Source organism: Myotis nattereri, assembly GCF_964212035.1.
Source record: "Myotis nattereri genome assembly, chromosome: X".
NCBI classification, from domain to species: Eukaryota; Metazoa; Chordata; class Mammalia; order Chiroptera; family Vespertilionidae; genus Myotis; species Myotis nattereri.
This window is the reverse complement of record NC_138078.1, coordinates 83,995,550-84,014,876: the sequence shown is the minus strand read 5'-3', so window position 1 is coordinate 84,014,876 and position 19,327 is coordinate 83,995,550. Positions and strand designations below refer to the sequence as shown.

At 41.4% G+C, this 19,327-nt stretch overlaps 2 protein-coding genes across 12 annotated transcripts in view; one reads left to right on the top strand and one right to left on the bottom strand.

Moving 5' to 3' along the window:
* The window catches only part of FAM133A (family with sequence similarity 133 member A), a 67,447-nt gene extending 50,655 nt beyond the window's left edge, over positions 1 to 16,792 (bottom strand). The window contains exons 1-2 of one of the 11 annotated variants that reach the window (XM_081115304.1): positions 16,157 to 16,792; positions 15,029 to 15,098 (exon numbers count right to left, since the gene is read on the bottom strand). The gene's annotated coding sequence lies outside the window, so the exon portion shown is untranslated. Of the gene's footprint in view, positions 1 to 15,028; positions 15,099 to 15,508; positions 15,967 to 16,156 lie in introns of those variants that run through there. The other 10 variants (XM_081115307.1, XM_081115298.1, XM_081115301.1 and 7 more) reach the window with 10 other exon arrangements.
* On the top strand, positions 16,440 to 18,726 carry NAP1L3 (nucleosome assembly protein 1 like 3; the record flags this gene model as incomplete). The annotated part of the gene is made up of 1 exon (XM_081115296.1): positions 16,440 to 18,726. One exon carries the CDS (start codon positions 16,440 to 16,442, stop codon positions 17,940 to 17,942), a length of 1,503 nt encoding a protein of 500 aa, XP_080971422.1. The 3' UTR covers positions 17,943 to 18,726.
* Positions 18,727 to 19,327: the final 601 nt, after the last annotated feature.

The window sequence follows — 19,327 nt, the reverse complement described above, 5'->3', positions numbered from 1 at the left end:
CCTGTCCACACATTGCTTCCTCTGAGTCTTCCTTGGGCGCAGCCCGGATCCATCACCTCCTCCTGTGTCTGCACCGCTTCCACAGGGCCGAGAAAGAGGCCCACACGGAGTTCAGGTCTGCAAGGAGCTGGTCCTCTGCTTTCAGAACCTTTGGGATCTCCGCTTGTAATTGTTGCCTTCCATGACCTTCCTTCCCTACCTCCGGCATCTTCCCGGAGCACCGCATGCCTGCCCTCCAGCAGCAGGTTGTCTTTGTGTGGCTTTCAGGGCAGCCTACAGGGTCTCGTGGCAGCACTGTGGCCCACCTGTGTTGGGTGCCGGGCCTGAGGCCTGTCCGGGAAGGCGGGCAGCTCCCCAGCAAGTCCCACTGCACTAGGCGCACGTGCGCCCACCCCCTACCACACCCTCCAGGCATGCACGGCTCCACTCTGTGCTCAGGGCCTGGGAGTTAAGCAGCAGGGTGGTCCTGATGCAGTAGAGCTGGGCCAGCATCAGCTTCCTGTGCTGGGCAGAGATCCAGGGGGGTGGCTCAGGCTGGACTCTGGGGAGGTCCCTGAGGGCAGCTCTCTGCTCCTCCTGGCAGGCCCTTTGGGCTCCCCGGCCAGGCAGGTGGTCCTGCCCTCCATCTCTGATAGCTGGGAGGCACTGCCAGGGCTTGGTGTGCCCCCACAATTCCAGCGGGGCCCAGCCTTGTGAGGGGAGCCCCGAGTCCTAGTGCTGGTGGCTGTGGCAGCCAAGCAGAGTTCCAACAGGCTGTGGCTGGGGGCTGGGGCGCCCCCCTGGGTGGAGGCCCCTGACAGCAGCTGCAGGAGGCTGGCCTCAGATTTGGACTTGAGCAGGTGGGGCAGGCAGGGCTGCAGCTGGACAGGGGTGGGGCGGCGGAGGCAGGAGAGGGCAGGGGTGAAGGGGCCTGTGGTAAATCTAGGAGCCAGGGCGCTGGCTCCACCACAGGGTCTGGGGTCGCAAAGTCTTGCAAGAAGGTGGGGGAGAGGATGCTGTAGGCGGAGTCCATGGAGCAGGAGCTGCCCTCCCCAGGGCCCAGGGCCAGCAATTCACTGGTTGGTGTGACAGATTAGGCGGTGGTAATGAGGGACATGTCGTCCAACTGGGAGCTGAAGGGGCCACCCTCGAACTCGGGAGAGGAGAGTGTCTCCCCGGGCTCCAGCACCACCATGGCCAGGGTCTCCGTGGAGCCGACCGAGGCGCAGTGCTGGGAGTCCAGGCTGTTGCTGCTTTTGTGCAGGATGGTGGGGGAGCTGGCGGCGGAAGTGCTACTCTCCCCACCCTCCTCTTCCTCCTCCTCTTCCTCCTTGTCCTCCTGCTCCTCCTCCTCCTGGGCAGTGCTATAGGAGTGGGCCTGGTGGTGTCAGGACTCCTCCCCAGGGTGACCCTTCACCCGGGAGTCCCCACTGCTCCATTCACCCCCTTGGCCAGCGGGGAGCACCCTCAGTGTGTCCCCTGCTCTGGGTGCTGGGGAGGAGGAAGCAGTGGAGGGAGAGGCCCTAAAGCAGGAGGAAGCCACAGAAGGCAGGCGAGGAGCCCAGGACTCAAGGCGCCCCGCCACCACCCCGCGTCCCGCTGGGGCCTGCACCCAGGAGTGCCATGGCTGCGGCAGGGCCACTGGCTGGGCTTGGAGGTGAGTCCTCCATGCACAGGCCCAGCAGCCTGCCTGGTGTGGGTGGGGGTTTCGGGTCACCCTGAGGGAGGCTCCTGCCTTTTTCTGCTCCTCTCCTGGTGGAGGGGCGGGACTCCAGCACTGAGGTCAGAGGAGCCGCCTTCCAGCCCCCAGGCCGCTTCTCGGAGTCTGAAGTTGCACCATCGGCCTCTGCCTAGGACAGGACCTCTGCAACCCCAGGGTGCATAAACACAGAGGGCTTCCATCAGGCTTCACTGCTCCCCCGGGAGCCTGGGAGCCATTAGGCTTCGCTCCACCACTTGGAGCCTACGTATGCAAATTAACCGCCATCTTTGTTGTTGGTTAATTTGCATATCATGCTGATTAGCCAATGGCAGTTGTAGCGAAGGTACAGTCAATTACCCTTTTTGTCTATTATTAGATTAGATATAGGATGTCCCTATTTCCCCCCTTTTGCCCCCTCTACCCAGCTCTTGGCCCCCACTTCTCTCTGGCCATCACCATACTGTTGTCTGTGCCCATAGGTTGTGCATATATTTTCTTTGGCTATTCCCTTCTTTAAATTTTTATTTTCAGATAAGTGCTTATAACTGCACTATTATATATTTTCTATTATATCATTTAGAATTAAGATATTTTTTAATTGAACCCTTGTAAATTTTAGCACAATTTAATAAATTATGCTAGAAGCAATTAGGAGATTTTTCATGTAATGCAGATACATTTCAATTAATATTTTATTAATTTTTAATTTTTTAATATTTTAATTTGAAATAATCTCATACATGTAAAAATACTATAAAATACTACAGCATATTATATGTACCCTTCACCCAATTTCTTAGGTGTTAATAATTTAAACGTAACCATTATACAACTAACAAAATTTGCAATATATTTTTCTTATAATCTCTTTAATGTTACTTAATCCATTTACTTTGTTTTTGTTAATCTTCACCCAAGGATATTTTTCCATTGAATTTTAGAGAGAGTGAAGGGGAAGGGAGAGACACATTGATTGGTTGCCTCCTGCACATGCTCTGATAGGGACTGGGGATCAAGCCAGGAACTGAGGTACATGGCCTTGACTGGAATCGAACCTGGGAACCTTCAGTCCACAGGCTAATGCTCTATCCACTGAGCAAAACAGGCTGCAGCTTAATTCATTTACTTTTAATCTATATGTGTCTTTATATTAAAGTGGGTTTTGTTTTTGATTCACCCTCATAATCTGTCTTTTAATTGGTGCATTTATGCCACTGACTTTCAGAGTGCTTACTGATAGAGTTACTGCCATATCAGGTGGCTTCTGGGGCTTCTGGGGCCAGCCTGCGGCCTGGGATCGGATCCATCACAGGCGGCAGGCAGGCAGCTTCTGGGGTCGCACACGGGGGCCTGAATGGCAGCTTGCACTGGCGGCTCGCATTGCCCCACCCTGCCTGCAGTATGCAAATTAGCCACCATCTTTGTTGGTGGTTAATTTGCATATTGCGCTGATTAGCCCATGGTATCGAAGGTACGGTCAATTACCTTGATTGTCTATTATTAGATAGGATTGAAAAGCCTATTACAATGGAGAATAACTAAGCCAAGGATATAAGTTCAGACCTTAGCAAGAAAACATGACTGGGTCACAAGGCAAATTCCACTTGTTTACTAAGTCGAAAGGGATGGTGTACATATAAAGCTCAGTAACTTAAGCTGAATTAATTCATTAGCCTTGGCCCTGGATTATATTTAAATGGGATAGGAATCTCTATGTGACCCTGTGAATGGTATAATAATAAACAGCACTTATTGAGTTTGTATGCATCTGATAAATAATTTACATCGATTAGACTCCTAATTCTTATATAACAATCCTATGGGGCAGTTCCTATCTTTATCCTCTTTTTATAGACAAGGAAACTAAGGGTTGGAGATGTGTGACTTGTCCAGGATCATAAGGACAGTAAGTGAAAACATTTAAATCCAGCCAGTCTGACTACTGCTTGAAACTTACAAGAATATAGTTCGTATCATCATAGTGCATCTTCTTGGGTATCAGTTTTACTCAGGGACAGGGAATCTTATCTCATATAAAAAGTAATGTCAATAAATTGTGAAATGCAAATAAGTCAAATACTGAACAGTAATTTATAATTAAAATGTATGGATTTCAAAGGACTTTCCTGCTTTCAATGGATAGCTTCAGGTCATACCTTTAGGCTCCTCAAAGTACAGGTTCCTCTGCTGCTAGGGCTACTAAAGTGGAAACATTCCTAGGATATTTTTTCATTTAATTGTGGATTGGATACATTACCATTTACTTTAAGCTCTGACCTCCCAGTGTTTGGATATTACCCAAATAAAGTCATTAGGCATGTTAGAATTAATGAAAATCATGTTTTACAGTAAATAAATTTGTCTTAATATACCCTGCCTGTTCAAGCTAAGACTCAAGTAAGCCATAGGAATTTGAGGACTGGTGCCCCTAAATGTACTAACACCATGAGAACATTACTCTTATCAGAGAAGTGGAAGAGTAGCCATGCCTGTCACTTAACTCCAGTTTCAGCAACTCTATCCAGTTTATTCACTTTTTAAAAAATATCTTTATTGATTTCAGAGAGGAAGGGAGAGGGAAAGAGAGATAGAAACATCAACGATGAGAGAGAATCATTGATTGGCTGCCTCCTGCATGTCCCTACTGGGGATCAAGCCCACAACCCAGCCATATGTCCTTGACTGGAATTGAACCTGGGACCCTTTAGTCTGCAAGCTGATGCTCTATCCACTGAGCAAAACCAGGTAGGGCAGTTTATTCACTTTTATTCATTGAAGATGGTATAGTAGAGTGTTAAGAACTCAACATCTGGAGTCAAACTATCTGGGTTTCACATCTGGGCTCTTCCAATAACAAATTATGTGACCTTGGGCAAGTTATTCACTTAGCCTTAGTAGAGGATACTAAGGATAATAAAAAGGTAATATCTTATAAGGATAGTATGAGGATGATAATGAACCTCTGAATGGACTCATTAAAATAAAATAGTAGCCCAGCCTATGTGGCTTAGTAGTTGAGCATCAACCTATGAACCCGGAAATCATGGTTCAATTCCTAGTCAGGGCACATTCCCGGTTGTGGGCTTGATACTCAGTATGGGATGCAGGAGGCAGCCAATCAATGACTCTCATCATTGATGTTTCTATCTCACTCTCCCTTACCCTCTGAAATAGAAAATGTAAAGCACTTGGTCCAGTGTCTGATATATTGAAAGTGATAAAGTTAGTTATTGTTATTCAGTAACAATTATGAATACTTATTACATAACTAGAGGCCCTGTGCACAAAAATTTGTGCACTCGGGGGAGAGGGGGGGGGGTCCCTCAGCCCGGCCTGTGCCCTCTCACAGTCTGGGACCCCTCGGGAGATAACAACCTGCTGGCTTAGGCCTGCTCCCGGGTGGCAGAGGGCAGGCCCAATCCCTAGGTGCAAGCCCCTGGTCAGGCTCAGGGCCGATAAGGGGGTTGGGGCGCCACCCTCTATCACCCACAGAGCAGGGCCAATCAGGGGGTTGGGGCACCGCCACTCTCACACTCAGGGCAGGGCCGATGGGGAGGTTATGGCTCTACCCCATCACACACAGAGCAGGGCCAGTGGGGGGGGGGGTTGGGGAGCTCTCCCCTATCAGGCACAGAGCAGGGCCAATCAGGGGGTTGGGGCGCCTTCCCCTGTCACTAACAGAGCAGGGCGGATAGGGAGGTTGTGGCCCCACCCCCTGTCACACACAGAGCCACAGGGCGATCAGGGGGTTTGGGCGCTGCCCCCTGTCACACTGATCCCGGTGCCGGGAGGCCTCGCGGCTCCGCTGATCCCGGTGCTGGAAGGCATATTACCCTTTTACTATATAGGATAGAGGCCTGGTGCACGGGTGGGGGCTGGCTGGTTTGCCCTGAAGGGTGTCCTGGATCAGGGTGGGGGTCCTCACTGGGGTGCCTGGCCAGCCTGGGTGAGGGGATGATGGCTGTTTGCAGCTGGTCACACACCCTTCAGGGTGGGGGTCCCCACTGGGGTGCCTGGCCAGTCTGGGTGAGGGGCTGAGGGCTGTTTTCAGGCTGGGAGTGACTGAATCTCCCAACCGCTCTTTTTTTTCTTTCTTTCTTTTTTTTTTTATTCTGGGCCAGCTTTAGCTTTGAGGCTTGGCTCCAGCTCTTAGGTTTCTGGCCTTTGCTTACAATGTTGCCATCCTGCTGGCTGAAGGTATTTGTTACAGAGTTTCTTAAACTGCAGGCTCAGAGGCCTGCAGTTGCAGGTGGGGAACGTTGGTTTCCTCCGTCACTGAGGCAAGCAAGCCTCATGTTAGTTTCAAGCTGCCTGGCTGCCGGCCCCCATCTTGGCTGACAGTTAATTTGCATATCTCACTGATTAGCCAATGAAAAGGGTAGCGGTCGTACGCCAATTACCATGTTTCTCTTTTATTAGTGTAGATTCTTAGGATAATTATCCATTATTAAAGGACCTGAACAATCTTTATTTACTCCCTAATTTGCCCTTAAGCAAAAATCATTAACATTTGTAAAAATAAGTTTTTGAATACATAATAGTATATGTAAAAGTGTGTTAACTGCATAATTGTTTGTTGTGTCAAATACCTGGAAAAACCTAGAATGCCCATCAATAGGGGAGGCATCAGTTTTCCCCAGTCTGTATAAGGAGATTGGAAATTATCTCTAAAATCCCTTCCACATCCCACAAGCACAATATTTTCACACAGCTCTAAGTTAGGCTTGAGGGCACTCAATGAACATATTGAGATGATTACTCTAAGCAATAGAAAAGGGAAATCTAAGGTATTCGTCAGTATTTAAAATTAGGTTACAATGCATATTACTGTAAACTTAACATAAAAAAATTGAAAAATGTGTTGTTAATATCGAGAATATGAGTCATTATTTACATTGGGAGTTATTTTAATTATATAAGGTAAATGTACTTCCTTGTATGCAAATTTTATACTCTCAACCTTCATAATGGAATGAAAAATTAAATGGTTTAAAAAATAAATATGAGATACAATGAATTTAAGGTTCAGGGGTCCTCAAACTACGGCCCGCGGGCCACATGCGGCCCTCCAAAAACATTTATCCGGCCAGCCGGGTGTTTCTGCCGCCGCTGCCTGTTGCTTAGCAGCCGACTAATTTTTTTTAAACTATAGTCCGGCCCTCCAACGGTCTGAGGGACAGTGAACTGGCCCCTGTTTAAAAAGTTTGAGGACCCCTGGTTTAGATAATGAAGAGTGATCATTTAGGACTATCAGGAAGTTTGAAAGTTCTCAAGAAAGAAAGGGATCTGTGTGTGGTGTAAAATATTAAAACAATACTTGGTTTGGAATTTATTTAAAATTGTGTTGATTTTTTATCCTTTGGAATTAGAGGAGACATTCTATAGACAGATAATGCTAAGCAGGATGAGTGGCTATTTTGCCCTTAGACCTATCAAGACCTAACATTATTATTAACATGAATGAGTTGCCAATATTCACGTAATTTCCACCCTTATGCATATTAGAATTGGAAAGTCTCTATTTGTATGGTTCCTATACTGCTTCCAAAATAGAATTCACAGTATTGTCAGAATGAAATGTGAAATGGCTTGAGGCTATGTAACATGAAAGGTTTCTTTATGCACCATCTTGATACATAATAATATGAAAAAAATAGCAAACAATATTGAATTCTATGTGTCAGTATTAGCCCCATTTTAGAGAGAAAGAACAGAGGCAATGAAAGTGAGGTAACTTGCCCAATATCTAATACAACTAGTAAGGAAAAATCATGATTCTAGTCCAGCAATTCTGTCTCTAGAACCTGTATTAAAATCACTTAGGTCATAAGGTCTCATGAAGAAAATAAAATGCTTAGGCTGGATTATTATCGGAATTCTCCTCTTTTACACTTAAGAAAGGGATTTGTGAATAGTGAATATGTTGTTTGATACAAAAGTGACCATCACCTCTGAGGAGCTGTGAATTATATATTTGTTCTCACTAAAATATCTGCAGTATGGCAAGACTCATTGTTCCTCAGAGGGGTACTTAATCAAATTAATTAAATATATTTGAGTATTCTGGATGAGAATTAATAGAAAATGTCAATTTGGACTTGTTCTACATTTTCCAAATATAATGCAAAATTTAGAAATAGTTATTACCACAAATATATGCATGGACTTTCACCATTAAAATCCTTCAAATTGTTCCTCCCTTTTAGTATAATTGAACAAAATGCTTTCAAACTTGCAATAAAAAAGGTTTACTTTATTTGAATTTTAGTGTAGAAATTTTTCATGTGAGTACCATGGGAAAAAGAGTCTTGAGGGCCCTTATAAAAGCATTTCCCTTGTGATGTGAATTTACATTTTTAAAAAATGCTTGATATTTTTTTATGTTGAAAATTAACATTAAAACAAATATCCAAATTAGTAACTGATTTTCCTTCTCTGCCATGGCATTAATTTCAACTGCCCTTTTTTTAAAAAAAAAATATTTTTATTGATTTCAAAGAAGGGAGAGGGGGAGAGAGAGATAGAAACATCAATAAGAGAGAATCATTGATCATCTGCCCCCTGCATGCCCCCCACTGAAGATGGATCCCACAATGTGGGCATGTGCCCTGACTGGGAATCTAACTGGAATCGAATCATAACCTCCTGGTTCATGGGTTGATGCAAAATCACTGAGCAACTGCCCTTTTAAACTCCATGCAGTTAAGGCTGTAGTGCCAGAAATGTAATTCACAAATAGTTTAAAAATCAGATGGTATAAGCATGTATCATATTCTATTCACTTGTGTATGTCTTTATTTTAGGAATGAGGAAGGATTGAGATAATTTTGCTTTGAAAACAATAGTGTGAAATAATACCCACTTTTATTACTATTTCTTTTTTGAACATAATTTATTTCCAGCTTAAAAATACTTCCTATTTACCTTTTAGCAAACACGTCTCTCCTACCAGAGATGAGAAAAACAAAGGTATTATTTATACTCTTGAATAATACTCGCTACCATTCCTGTGGCTGGGCTCTAGATAACCACACACTGGCAACTTCACAAAGTAGAAGAGCATTTGTGTTTCTTGTTTTGATTTATTTTCTAGGTTTTATTACTGTTGTTTCTTGCCCTTTTTCTCTTAGATATCTGAGAAGAGAAATGAAAGGCTGAGGATGAAAATCCTTCTGCTGTAACTGTCTCCATTGTAATAAAACTCTGATATCCCACAATTTGATTCTTATTCCCTCCCAAACATATCTAAAAAAAAATACCAACTGGGTAGATTAAAATAAGTTACAATGGAATAAAATAGAGTCCAACAAACATCCACATTTATATGGACAACTAATTTTTTATGAAGGTGCACAAGTAATTCAGTAGAGAAACAATAGTCTTTTCAACAAATGATGCTGGAACAATTAAATGTTCACATGTAAAACATAATTTAAATCCATACCTTGTACCACACACAAAAATAGTTCAGATTTAAAACTTCTTTAAAAAACATGAAAGAATATATTTGTGACCTTGGGCTAGGCAAATATTTCTTTTATCTTAAAAAAAATATGTTTTATTGATTTCAAAGAGAGGAAGGGGGGGCAGAAGCATCAGTGATGAGAGAGAATCATAGCTCCTGCACGCCCCTCCACTGGGGACTGAACCTGCAACCCAGGAATGTGCCCTGACCAGGAATCAAATCAAACCGGTGACCTCCTAGTTCATAGGTCAGTGCTTAACCACTGAGCCATGTCAGTCAGCCAGGTTAGGCAAAGATTTCTTAGAACTGATACCAAACCATGATCTATTTAAAAAAAGATAAATCATATTTCACCAAAATTATAAACTTCCAACCATTGAAAAATCATGAAAGGCACTGTTAAGAGGGTGAAAAGAAAATCCATGGACTGGGAGAAAATATTTGAAGATCTTATACCTGATAAAGGACTTGTATCCAGAGTATGTAAAATATTCTTAAAACTTAATAGAAAAATGAATAGACATTTCACCAAAGAAGATATGTGGATGGTAAATCAGTATACAACAAGATGTTCACCATCATTAATCATTAGGGAAATGCAAAGTAAAACCACAATGAGATACTACTACATACCTATTAGAATGGCCCCACACTTAAAAAGACTGACCAGCCCTGGCCAGTGTGGGTCAGTTGGTTGGGCATTGTCCCATGAACCAAAAGAGTGCTGGTTTCATTCCTGGTCAGGGCACATGCCTGGGTTGCAGGCTCAATCCCCAGTGTGCTCTCACATTGATATTTTTCTCTCTTTCTCTAAAAGTCAATAAAATTATTTTTTTAAAAAAGACTGACCATAGCAAATGTTGGCACTCCTAGTGGGAATGCAAAGTTGTACAACTACTCTGGAAAACAGGTAATTTTTATATATAATCATTTCAGAGAGGAAGGGAGAGGGATAGAAACATCAATGATGAGAGAGAACCTCCTGCACGCCCCCTACTGGGAATCAAGCTCACAACCCACGCATGTGCCCTTGACCGGAATCCAACCCAGAACCTTTCAGTCCGCAGGGCAACGTTTTATCCACTGAGCCAAACCAGCTAGGGTGAAAACAGGTAATTTCTTAAAAAGTTAAAAACACATACTATGTGACCCAGTCATTCCACTCCTAGGTATTTTTAAAAAAATAAATGAAAACATGTCCATACAAACACTTACACACAAACAAACATAGACGTTCTATTCATAGCAGCCCCAAACTCAAAATACAATGCTCATCAACAAATGTGGTGTATTCAAGTAATGGATAACTACTCAGAAACAAAATAGGAAAATGACTTCATGCATACAACAACATGGATGCATCTTAAAATAATTATGCAAAGTAAAAGAAGACAAGCAAGAAGGGTGATGTATAGCATGATTCCATTTATACAACATTCTAGAAAATGCAAACAAATCTACAGAAACAGATTAGACAGTTGTTGCCTAGGGACATGGTGAAGGATTACAAAGGGGCATGAAGAAACTTTCAAGGATGATGATAATTTTCATTATCCTGATTGCGGTGATGACTTCAAAGGTATATAGATTTATTAAAACATCAGATTGTACATTTTATGTACAGTTGTACCAATTATACTTAAATGAAACTGCATTTAAAAATAATTAACTTGTGTAATCAGATAAAAACTGTCTAAATAAACTAACAAAAAAGTACAACATAAAAGTAAGTCCAAATGCAAATAAACTCGCAGTGCTTGGCTTCTTAAATATCTACAACAAAAGGTATTGCAGCACTTTTCACTGTGTATTACATCTGTGTGTTTGTGAAGCAAGGGTTGGGGGTAGAATTGTGTATATGTTCATAACAGGGAAGGTGTAAGATGTCAATGAGTCATCTTCAGCCTGAATATACCAATAGATTATGTGTTAAGCATCATCTCATATAGAAGTATGAACATATAACCCACCCAAATATAAAATAATGGAAGAGAGACCATATGAGATTATGCAAGTAATTTATAGATAGCCTTATGGAAAAATAAGAATATTGTATGTGTTAAAACTAATTCTTATAAAATATTCATGGTAGAAAATATATGGTAGTATGCATAAATTCATTATATGAAGAAAATACATATTTTCCTTTAGGTACCTGCCATTATAAAATTAACTAATAAACTGAAAAAAGCTACAAAATAAATGTGTTACTATATTCTTAAAGCAGTGCATATACATTAAAAGTAGAACGTTGTGTCTGAGTAATATTCCATTGTATGTATGTCCCACAGCTTTTATTCACTCGTCTATTGATGGGCACTTGGGTTGCTTCCATAGCTTGCCTATTGTACATGACGCTGCAATGAACATAGGGGTGCAAACAGGGGTGGGCAAACGTAGGTTAACTTACCAGCCATCATTACTTAAAAAAAAATAAATCATAAGTAAGGATACAAAATAATAACATTAATAAGACAAATAAATAATACAATAATTAAGAAATCAATAATACAAAAACAGTGTTTCATGTACTCACAGATGTACACCTACTTTGCCCAACCCTGTATATTCTTTCAGATTAATGTTTTTGGCACAAACAAAATAGAAACAGACTCATAGATACAGGAAACAGACTGATGGTTACCAGAAGGGAGGGGGGTCGGGAGACTGAGTGGAAAAGGTCAAGGAATTGAGAAGTACAAACTGGTAGTTACAAATAGTCATGGAGATGTAAAGTACAGCATCGAAAATATCTATAATAATAAAAGTGTAATATGCTAAATAGACCAGACGTTCTTCCGGAGGTCCTTCTAGATGACCTTCCAGATGAAGCCGTGGTGGTGGGGACCAAGGCAGAGGTGGCCACTCTGACGGCAGGGGCTGAGGCAGCTGCTGCTGCCGGGGCTGAGCCTCTCGCATGACTTTCATGCATCGGGCCTCTAGTAGCCAATAATCCTATATAATAAAAGGGTAATATGCAAATTGATTCTAACAGCAGAACCACTGGGAATGACTGGTCACTATGACACACACTGACCACCAGGGGGCAGACGCTCAATGCAGGAGCTGCCCCCTGGTGGTCAGTGTGCTCCCACAGGGGGAGCTCTGCTCAGCCACAAGCCAGGCTGCCAGTTGCCAGTACAGCGGTGTTCGTGGGAGCCTCTCCTGCCTCAGCAGCACTAAGGATGCCCGACTGCAGCTTAGGCCTGCTCCCCGCTGGCAAGTGGACATCCCCCGAGGGCTGCCAGGCTGCCAGAGGGATGTCTGACTGCCAGCGTAGGCCTAATCCCGTGGGGAGCGGGCCTAAGCCAGCAGGTGGTCATCCCCTGAGGGGTCCCAGACTGCGAGAGGGCACAGGCCAGGCTGAGGGACCCCCCGAGTGCACAAATTTTTGTGCACTGGGCCTCTAGTATTGATATAACTATGTACGGTGCCAGGTGGGTACTGGAAATATAGGGGGGGACACTTTATAAAGTATATTATTGTCACCTAACCACTATGCTATACACCTGAAACTAATACAAAATAATATTGAATGTAATTAAAAAAAATAGACTGTTGTGGTTAGAAGTAAGCTATATTCTATGGTTTATGAAAAAAATACTTCCAAACTGAAAATTTGAATAGTTTATTAATGTATTATCTTTGTATGAGGTTTTCACAAGTTTTTGTCTCTTTTTATTTTCTGTTCCGCTCCAAACTTTTCTGTATCAGTTTAAGTGATTAAGTACTAATTCTTGAAAAGCATCTAAACAACTCTCCAAGTAGATTTTAAAATGAAAGCTGTAATTGGGCCATCTTTGTCAAATATTAAGTTAGAAAAGGATATTTTCTAAGAGTCACAATTGCCTGAAATCAAGGCCAAAATTATTTTACCTATAGGATTTCACCATCAATTAATTTCTTTATTATTTCAGTGATAAACAAGCAATGGATATGAAAAGGCAATGCTCAAACAAGCAATAAACATATAGAAAGACATTTAATCTTATCACGAATCTAGGAAATACAAATACATAATAATAAAAAGTTAATTTGGAGATATTCATTAAAAATGTGAATAATGGTCTCCTCTCTGTGTCTTTTGAATTGCTTTATTTTAATCCTCATCCCAAGATATGTTTTACTGATTTTAGAGAGAGGGGTGTGGGAGAGAGAGAGAGAGAGAGAGAGAGAGAGAGAGAGAGATTGATGTATGAGACAAACATCGAATACACAACCTATGCATATGCCCTGACAGGAATTGAATTGGCAACACTTCGGTGCACGGGAAGCTCCAACCAACTGTGCCACACCGGCCAGGGCTGTTTTGAGTATCTTTTAATTTCTTATGTGACTTTCAATGTACTATCTGACTTTTTCCAATGTATATAATTTTGACAAAATATAAAGTTAGTAAAAAATGCCTCAATAGTTGTTTGCAAAAACATTATGGCCAACAGATAAGAAAAGAAAATTCAGAAACAATACCAAGCAATTCAGTTAATATGATAAAAGTGATATTTTTCAAATAACTGTATGACAATATGATTATAAAATAAATGGCACTAAGAAAATTATAATATATATATGCTGGCTAATACACACACACACACACACACACATATGCATATGTAACTCAGTACTTATTACAAAATACTTATTCCTGATGTTACAAAATTTAACATGTATTTTAAACCATTAAAGTACTATAAAATATAAGAGCAGTCATTAAAATAGATATTCATCATTTAAATAAGAATAAGTTATAGAACAATATTTGTGGCATAATCCCACTGATTTCCATAGTATATGTTTTGAGTAAAAGTATGAAATGAAAGGATACACATAGTAAATTTTATTCACCATTATATCACCATTTTCTACCACATGCGCCTGGCACATGGTAGCCACAAAAATATATTAGCTGAATGACTAAATAAATTAGCTCATATGCATTCTTGCTGTGACTGTAAGTTGAGATAACTTTTCTGTAGAAAAGTTTGGCAATATGTATCAAAGAAAAAAATGAGTGTACAATTTATTCTAGCACTCCTATATCTAGGAATTCATCCTATGACTAATTGTTACAAGCCTGTGTAGTAAGTATGCAGAATTAAATATTTTTAATAACAAGGAAAAAGTATGTATGTTAGTGGAGAGATGGTGTGGGAAGTATCTGCCTTACAACAGGACTCTGGTCAAATAAATTGAGGTAAATGTTTCCATGGAATATGAATAATCTATTTTAAAATAAGATGTTGATCATTTACCATGAAAATATAGCTGATATTAATTGATAAATGTGCTGATTGCAAAATTTAATGTGATGTCACATAGATAAAACAGCATATCTAAATAGGCTGGTGTGTATTTGTACAAAGATATTTCTGGAAGGAAATGCATCAAAATGCTAACAATGTTTATCATTTGGTTGCTAAGACTGCATTTTTACTCATTGAAATTTTCTATATTATATATTTTTAAATGCTTCTATACTTTGGCAATCAGAAATAAGCAATAAAATTCACTTACAAAATAGAAAATAAAAGTATTCCCTAACTTATGATGACTAAATGACAAAGCACAAATCTTATAATAAAAAATAACACAAAGGTTAATCTAACTTTAATATTTTTACTCATTTGAAATGAATAATTAACACATTTTATTTTTTGATTTATTACTTGTATTCGTGAGCAGGTTTAGATAGTGAATGTGAGTAATTAGGTTATTTTCTACATCAGTATATCAAATCACCTCTGTGGACTTTTCTGCTTCCATAGAAATATCAAAATATCTTCCAATTAAGTCTTTAAAAGATGATATCCTGTGAAATTTTATTCATATACAGATAGGTAATTTTTGTCATTCATAAAAATGGGCTAAAATATGTTCCTTACCTTTCAATGAAAAGTAAACACTGGTCTTTTGGGTTGTACCAAGGGAGTTGTTCTGTAGCAGAAAAGAATCCTGTAAATAAAAATAACACATACCTGTTTTTAAAGTTCATTTTGCAAAAGTTTATTCACATATTAATGAATTTGTAAATCATACTACAGTTTGGCTAGCATTCACAATGTTAGAAGGAAATTGGTGGCAGAAGACATTGTAAAGTATACCCTGATCGAGGATGCGCTTTCACTAGCACAAATCCCCCCTCCCATCCTGCTGTTCCTGGAATTAAAAACTGCTGCAAAAAAAGTATAGAGCAAACAGTCTGCCTTTAAATAATACTACCTAACAATGAATACTCTTTTATTTTATCTACAAGGCTGTTGTAAGCATTGAGAAAGGCTACGAGGCAAGTCATCAGCAAGGTTGGGTATATTATATGCCAGCTTAAAAAGAGAAATATAGTAAAAATGGTGTAACTGACTCACGGCAACATGGGTTCGCAAACCTTGTAGATGGATATAAACCAGGCTTGCCAGACATCACAGACAGCACTTATTAAAACTGCTACGTGGAATGCAATATGCCTGCTTTCTAGCCCCTCCCTCCTTTGCCAATAAACGACTGCCCCTTTATTTTCAGTGTAAAAATACATGCTCATAGAATATTTCGATAAAGGATTTTAAAAAGCATACATAATCACACTGCCCAATGATGCCATTTGGAGTATTTTCATCCAATTGTTTAAAAACAGGTTTTTGTGAGAGGCCAGACAGGAGTTCTGGATGAGCAGATGGGAGGACACTCCTCTTCCTTGTTAGAAACAATGGCTAGTATTTTTACCACTTATCTAAGCTTTTCTTTTTAAATTATAAAACTATAAAGATAGAATTTTGAGGGGAGAAACGTCTTCCAGGGGTGTGTGCCTCAGCTACCGAGGAGCGTCTGGGAAGGTGGGCGGAGCCTGGAGGGGGGAATAGTGTTTTGTCATTCATTGGGCTTAGCTATTGTCAATCAAGCATGCCCAGCAAATGAGGTGCCAGCTAAAGGAACACTGGGAACTAAATTAACGGGAGGTAGAACTGAAAGGGGAGGGGGATTGCGATCAAAACATTGGAGAGATCTCGGGGTCTCACACTGCACCATCCAGCTGCCTCTCGCCTCTGTCCGCCGCTGCGGCAGCCGGGAGAGCGTTGTCACCGCTGCTCTCGCACAGGTATCCGCGGCCACTGCTCGCTGCCTTCACGCGATCTCTCGCCGCTGTCCAGCCCGCCAGCCCTGCGCGGCTGCTGCAGTTGCCGCACCGCCTCCTCATCCCGAGCCTCCGCCAGCCAAGCATCCGTGAGTCATTTTCTGCCCTTCTCTGGGCGCGCGGTTTCAGCGGTAGTTGTCACCTTAAGAGGGTTGCAGGCTTGCAAAATGGCAGAAGCGGATCTTAACATGGTCTCGGAACCTGCCGCTCAGGGGGTCGCTGAAGAGGTGAAGGCTAGCTTGTCCAGTGATTCCGGGGAAGAATCTGACAGCAGTAGCTCTAGCGGCAGCACTGGCAGCAGCAGCAGCAGCAGCAGCAGCAGTAGCAGCAGCAGCAGTAGCAGCAGCAGCAGCAGCAGCAGTAGCACCACCACCACCAGCAGCAGCACCAGCGGCAGCAGTAGTCTCAGCCGCTTCTATGGAAAGAGGAGGGTACCTGAGCCTTCTAGAAGGGCGCGGTGGGCTCCGTCTGGTAACAGTTTTGTGGATCGGCTGCCACAGGCGGTTCGAAATCGTGTGCAGGCGCTCAGAAACATTCAAGATGAATGTGACAAGGTAGACGCCCTATTCTTAAAGGCAATTCATGGTCTTGAAAGAAAATATGCCGAGCTCAATAAGCCTCTATATGATCGGCGATCTCAAATCATAAATGCAGAATATGAGCCCACAATAGAAGAATGTGAATGGAATTCAGATGATGAGGTGTTCAGCAGTGATGAAGAGGTGCAGGACGACAGCCCTAGTGAAATGCCTGCCTTAGAGGGTGAGGAAGAAGAGGATCCTAAAGAAAAAACCGAGGTAAAGGCTGAAGAAACGGAGGTTCCTAAAGAAATTCCCGAGGCAAAGGCTGAAGAAAAAGCCCAATCGAAAGATCTTCTGGAGGCAAAGACTGAAGTAAATGAAGAGCCTAAAGAAGTCCCCCAGGCAAACGCAGAAGAAAAAGAACAGCCTAAAGCAGCAGAGGCTAAGGAAAGGGCTGCAGTAAAAGAGGCTCCTAAAAGAGTTCATGAGGTCAGGCCTAAAGAAAGAGTGAATCTGAAACGAGCTCGTAAGGGAAAGCCTAAGAAAGAAGAACCTAAAGGCATCCCCAACTATTGGCTGACTGTTTTAAAGAATGTTGAGAAACTCGGGCCCTTGATTCAGAAGTATGATGAGCCCATACTGAAGTTCTTGTCAGATATCAGCCTGAAGTTCTCAAAACGTGGCCAGCCTATAAGTTACACATTTAATTTTTATTTTCTGCCCAATCCATACTTCAGAAATGAGGTGCTGACCAAGACATATATCATAAAGTCAAAGCCAGATTACAATGATCCCTTTTTCACTTGGGGATGGGAAATCTATGATTGCAAAGGCTGTAAGATAGACTGGAGAAGAGGAAAGGATGTTACCTTGACAACCACCTACAGTCGCACAACTGCCACTGGAGAAATTGAATTCAAGCCAAGAGTGGTTCCTAACTCATCATTCTTCAATTTCTTCAGCCCTCCTGAGATTCCTAAGATTGGAAAGCTGGAGCCACGACAAGATGCTATCCTTGATGAAGACTTTGAAATTGGTCAAATTTTACATGATAATGTCATTCTGAAATCAATCTATTACTTTACAGGAGAAGTCAAGCGTGCCTATTACAATGGTAAAGATTATGGAAACAGGAAATACCGAAAATAAAGAGGCTGCCTGAAAGAATTTTCAAGATCTCAAAAGTTCAAGAAGAAGTGAAACCTGCTCTATCACCTCATTACTAGTGTTCTTTACAGTCTTGTGTTTTTGTATTTTCTTAGTAGTCTAAAAAAGTATCTTACAGTGTCTAAGTATCACTTTATTCTATATAGCCTGTTGCTGTGTGATATTCTCCAAAACCTGTAAACTGCTGTCAGTTATTTAAAGCATGTCAATTTGGTGCTACAGAGTTTTTATTTTTGTGAAGTCCTTTTGTCATGTTCCTACTAGACTGTATCTGTGAAAACTGTCAGAATTAACTGAGACAAATATTTGCTTGAACAAAACAATGTTCCTGAAGTACCAGGTGTTGTTATTTTTTCCAGCCCAGAAGTCTAAGGATTTAAATCTGCTTGCACTAGCTGTGCCTTCATTATTTTGCTATAGAAATACAGTACTTATATTAACTAGAACAGTGCATTGTGAAATTTGCTCGCAAAAATTAGCATACATTTAAGAATGTCCATACAGACTATACATATGACTATGATTTTATTTATGTGAGTGTTCTATAAATTTAATCATAATGAAGTAATTGTTTACCACTGAGGTATTAATATGACATAGTATTTTAAAAAGTTTCTTCATTTTATGCTGTGTAATTGTAAAGTTACTAGCAACATTTGTAATATGTTCTACTTTGCCTTTCACTGAAAATGATCACTTTACATCACTTGATATTTTCATGCACTTCTATTGCAACCTAAAATAAATAAATGTCAAATAAAGTGTATCATGCTGTAAAAATCTAACATTATTTCCTGATTATAAAAAGGTAGTGCTTATTATAGAAAAAGTAGAAAATACTGAGGAAAATGGATTTTTAAAATATAACTATTATAACATTGTTCTACATTTCCCTGGAAATTCCACTGATTTTTAGAGTGAGTGGGAGGGGGAGAAGCAGAGAAATGGGACTGGGGAGGAAACAAGACCAGGGAGAAAGAAGACAAGGGGAAATGAGAGGGGGAGGGAAAATGGAGGAAGGTGGGATAAGAGAAAGTGGAGAGGGAGAGGGGAGAATGAGGTAAGTGGAGTGAGGAGGAGGGAAGAGTAAGGGAATGGGAGGAAAGTATAAAGGGAAGAGGGTGGGAAGGAGGAGGAAGGGAAAGGAGAATCGGGGAGGAAGGCAGAGAGGTGAGGGGAGAGGGGTTGAGAGGAGAATGGGGAAAGGGGAGGAATGGACAGGGCGGGTGAAGAATGGAAAGGATGGGAGAGGGTGGGGTAGGAAGAAGGGGAGAGGGAGGGCAGAGGGCAGGAGTACCTCACTCAGAAAGGACTTCTATATAAGCTGTTGCTTTCACTTCCAAGAGCAGGATGGGAAAATGACCCAG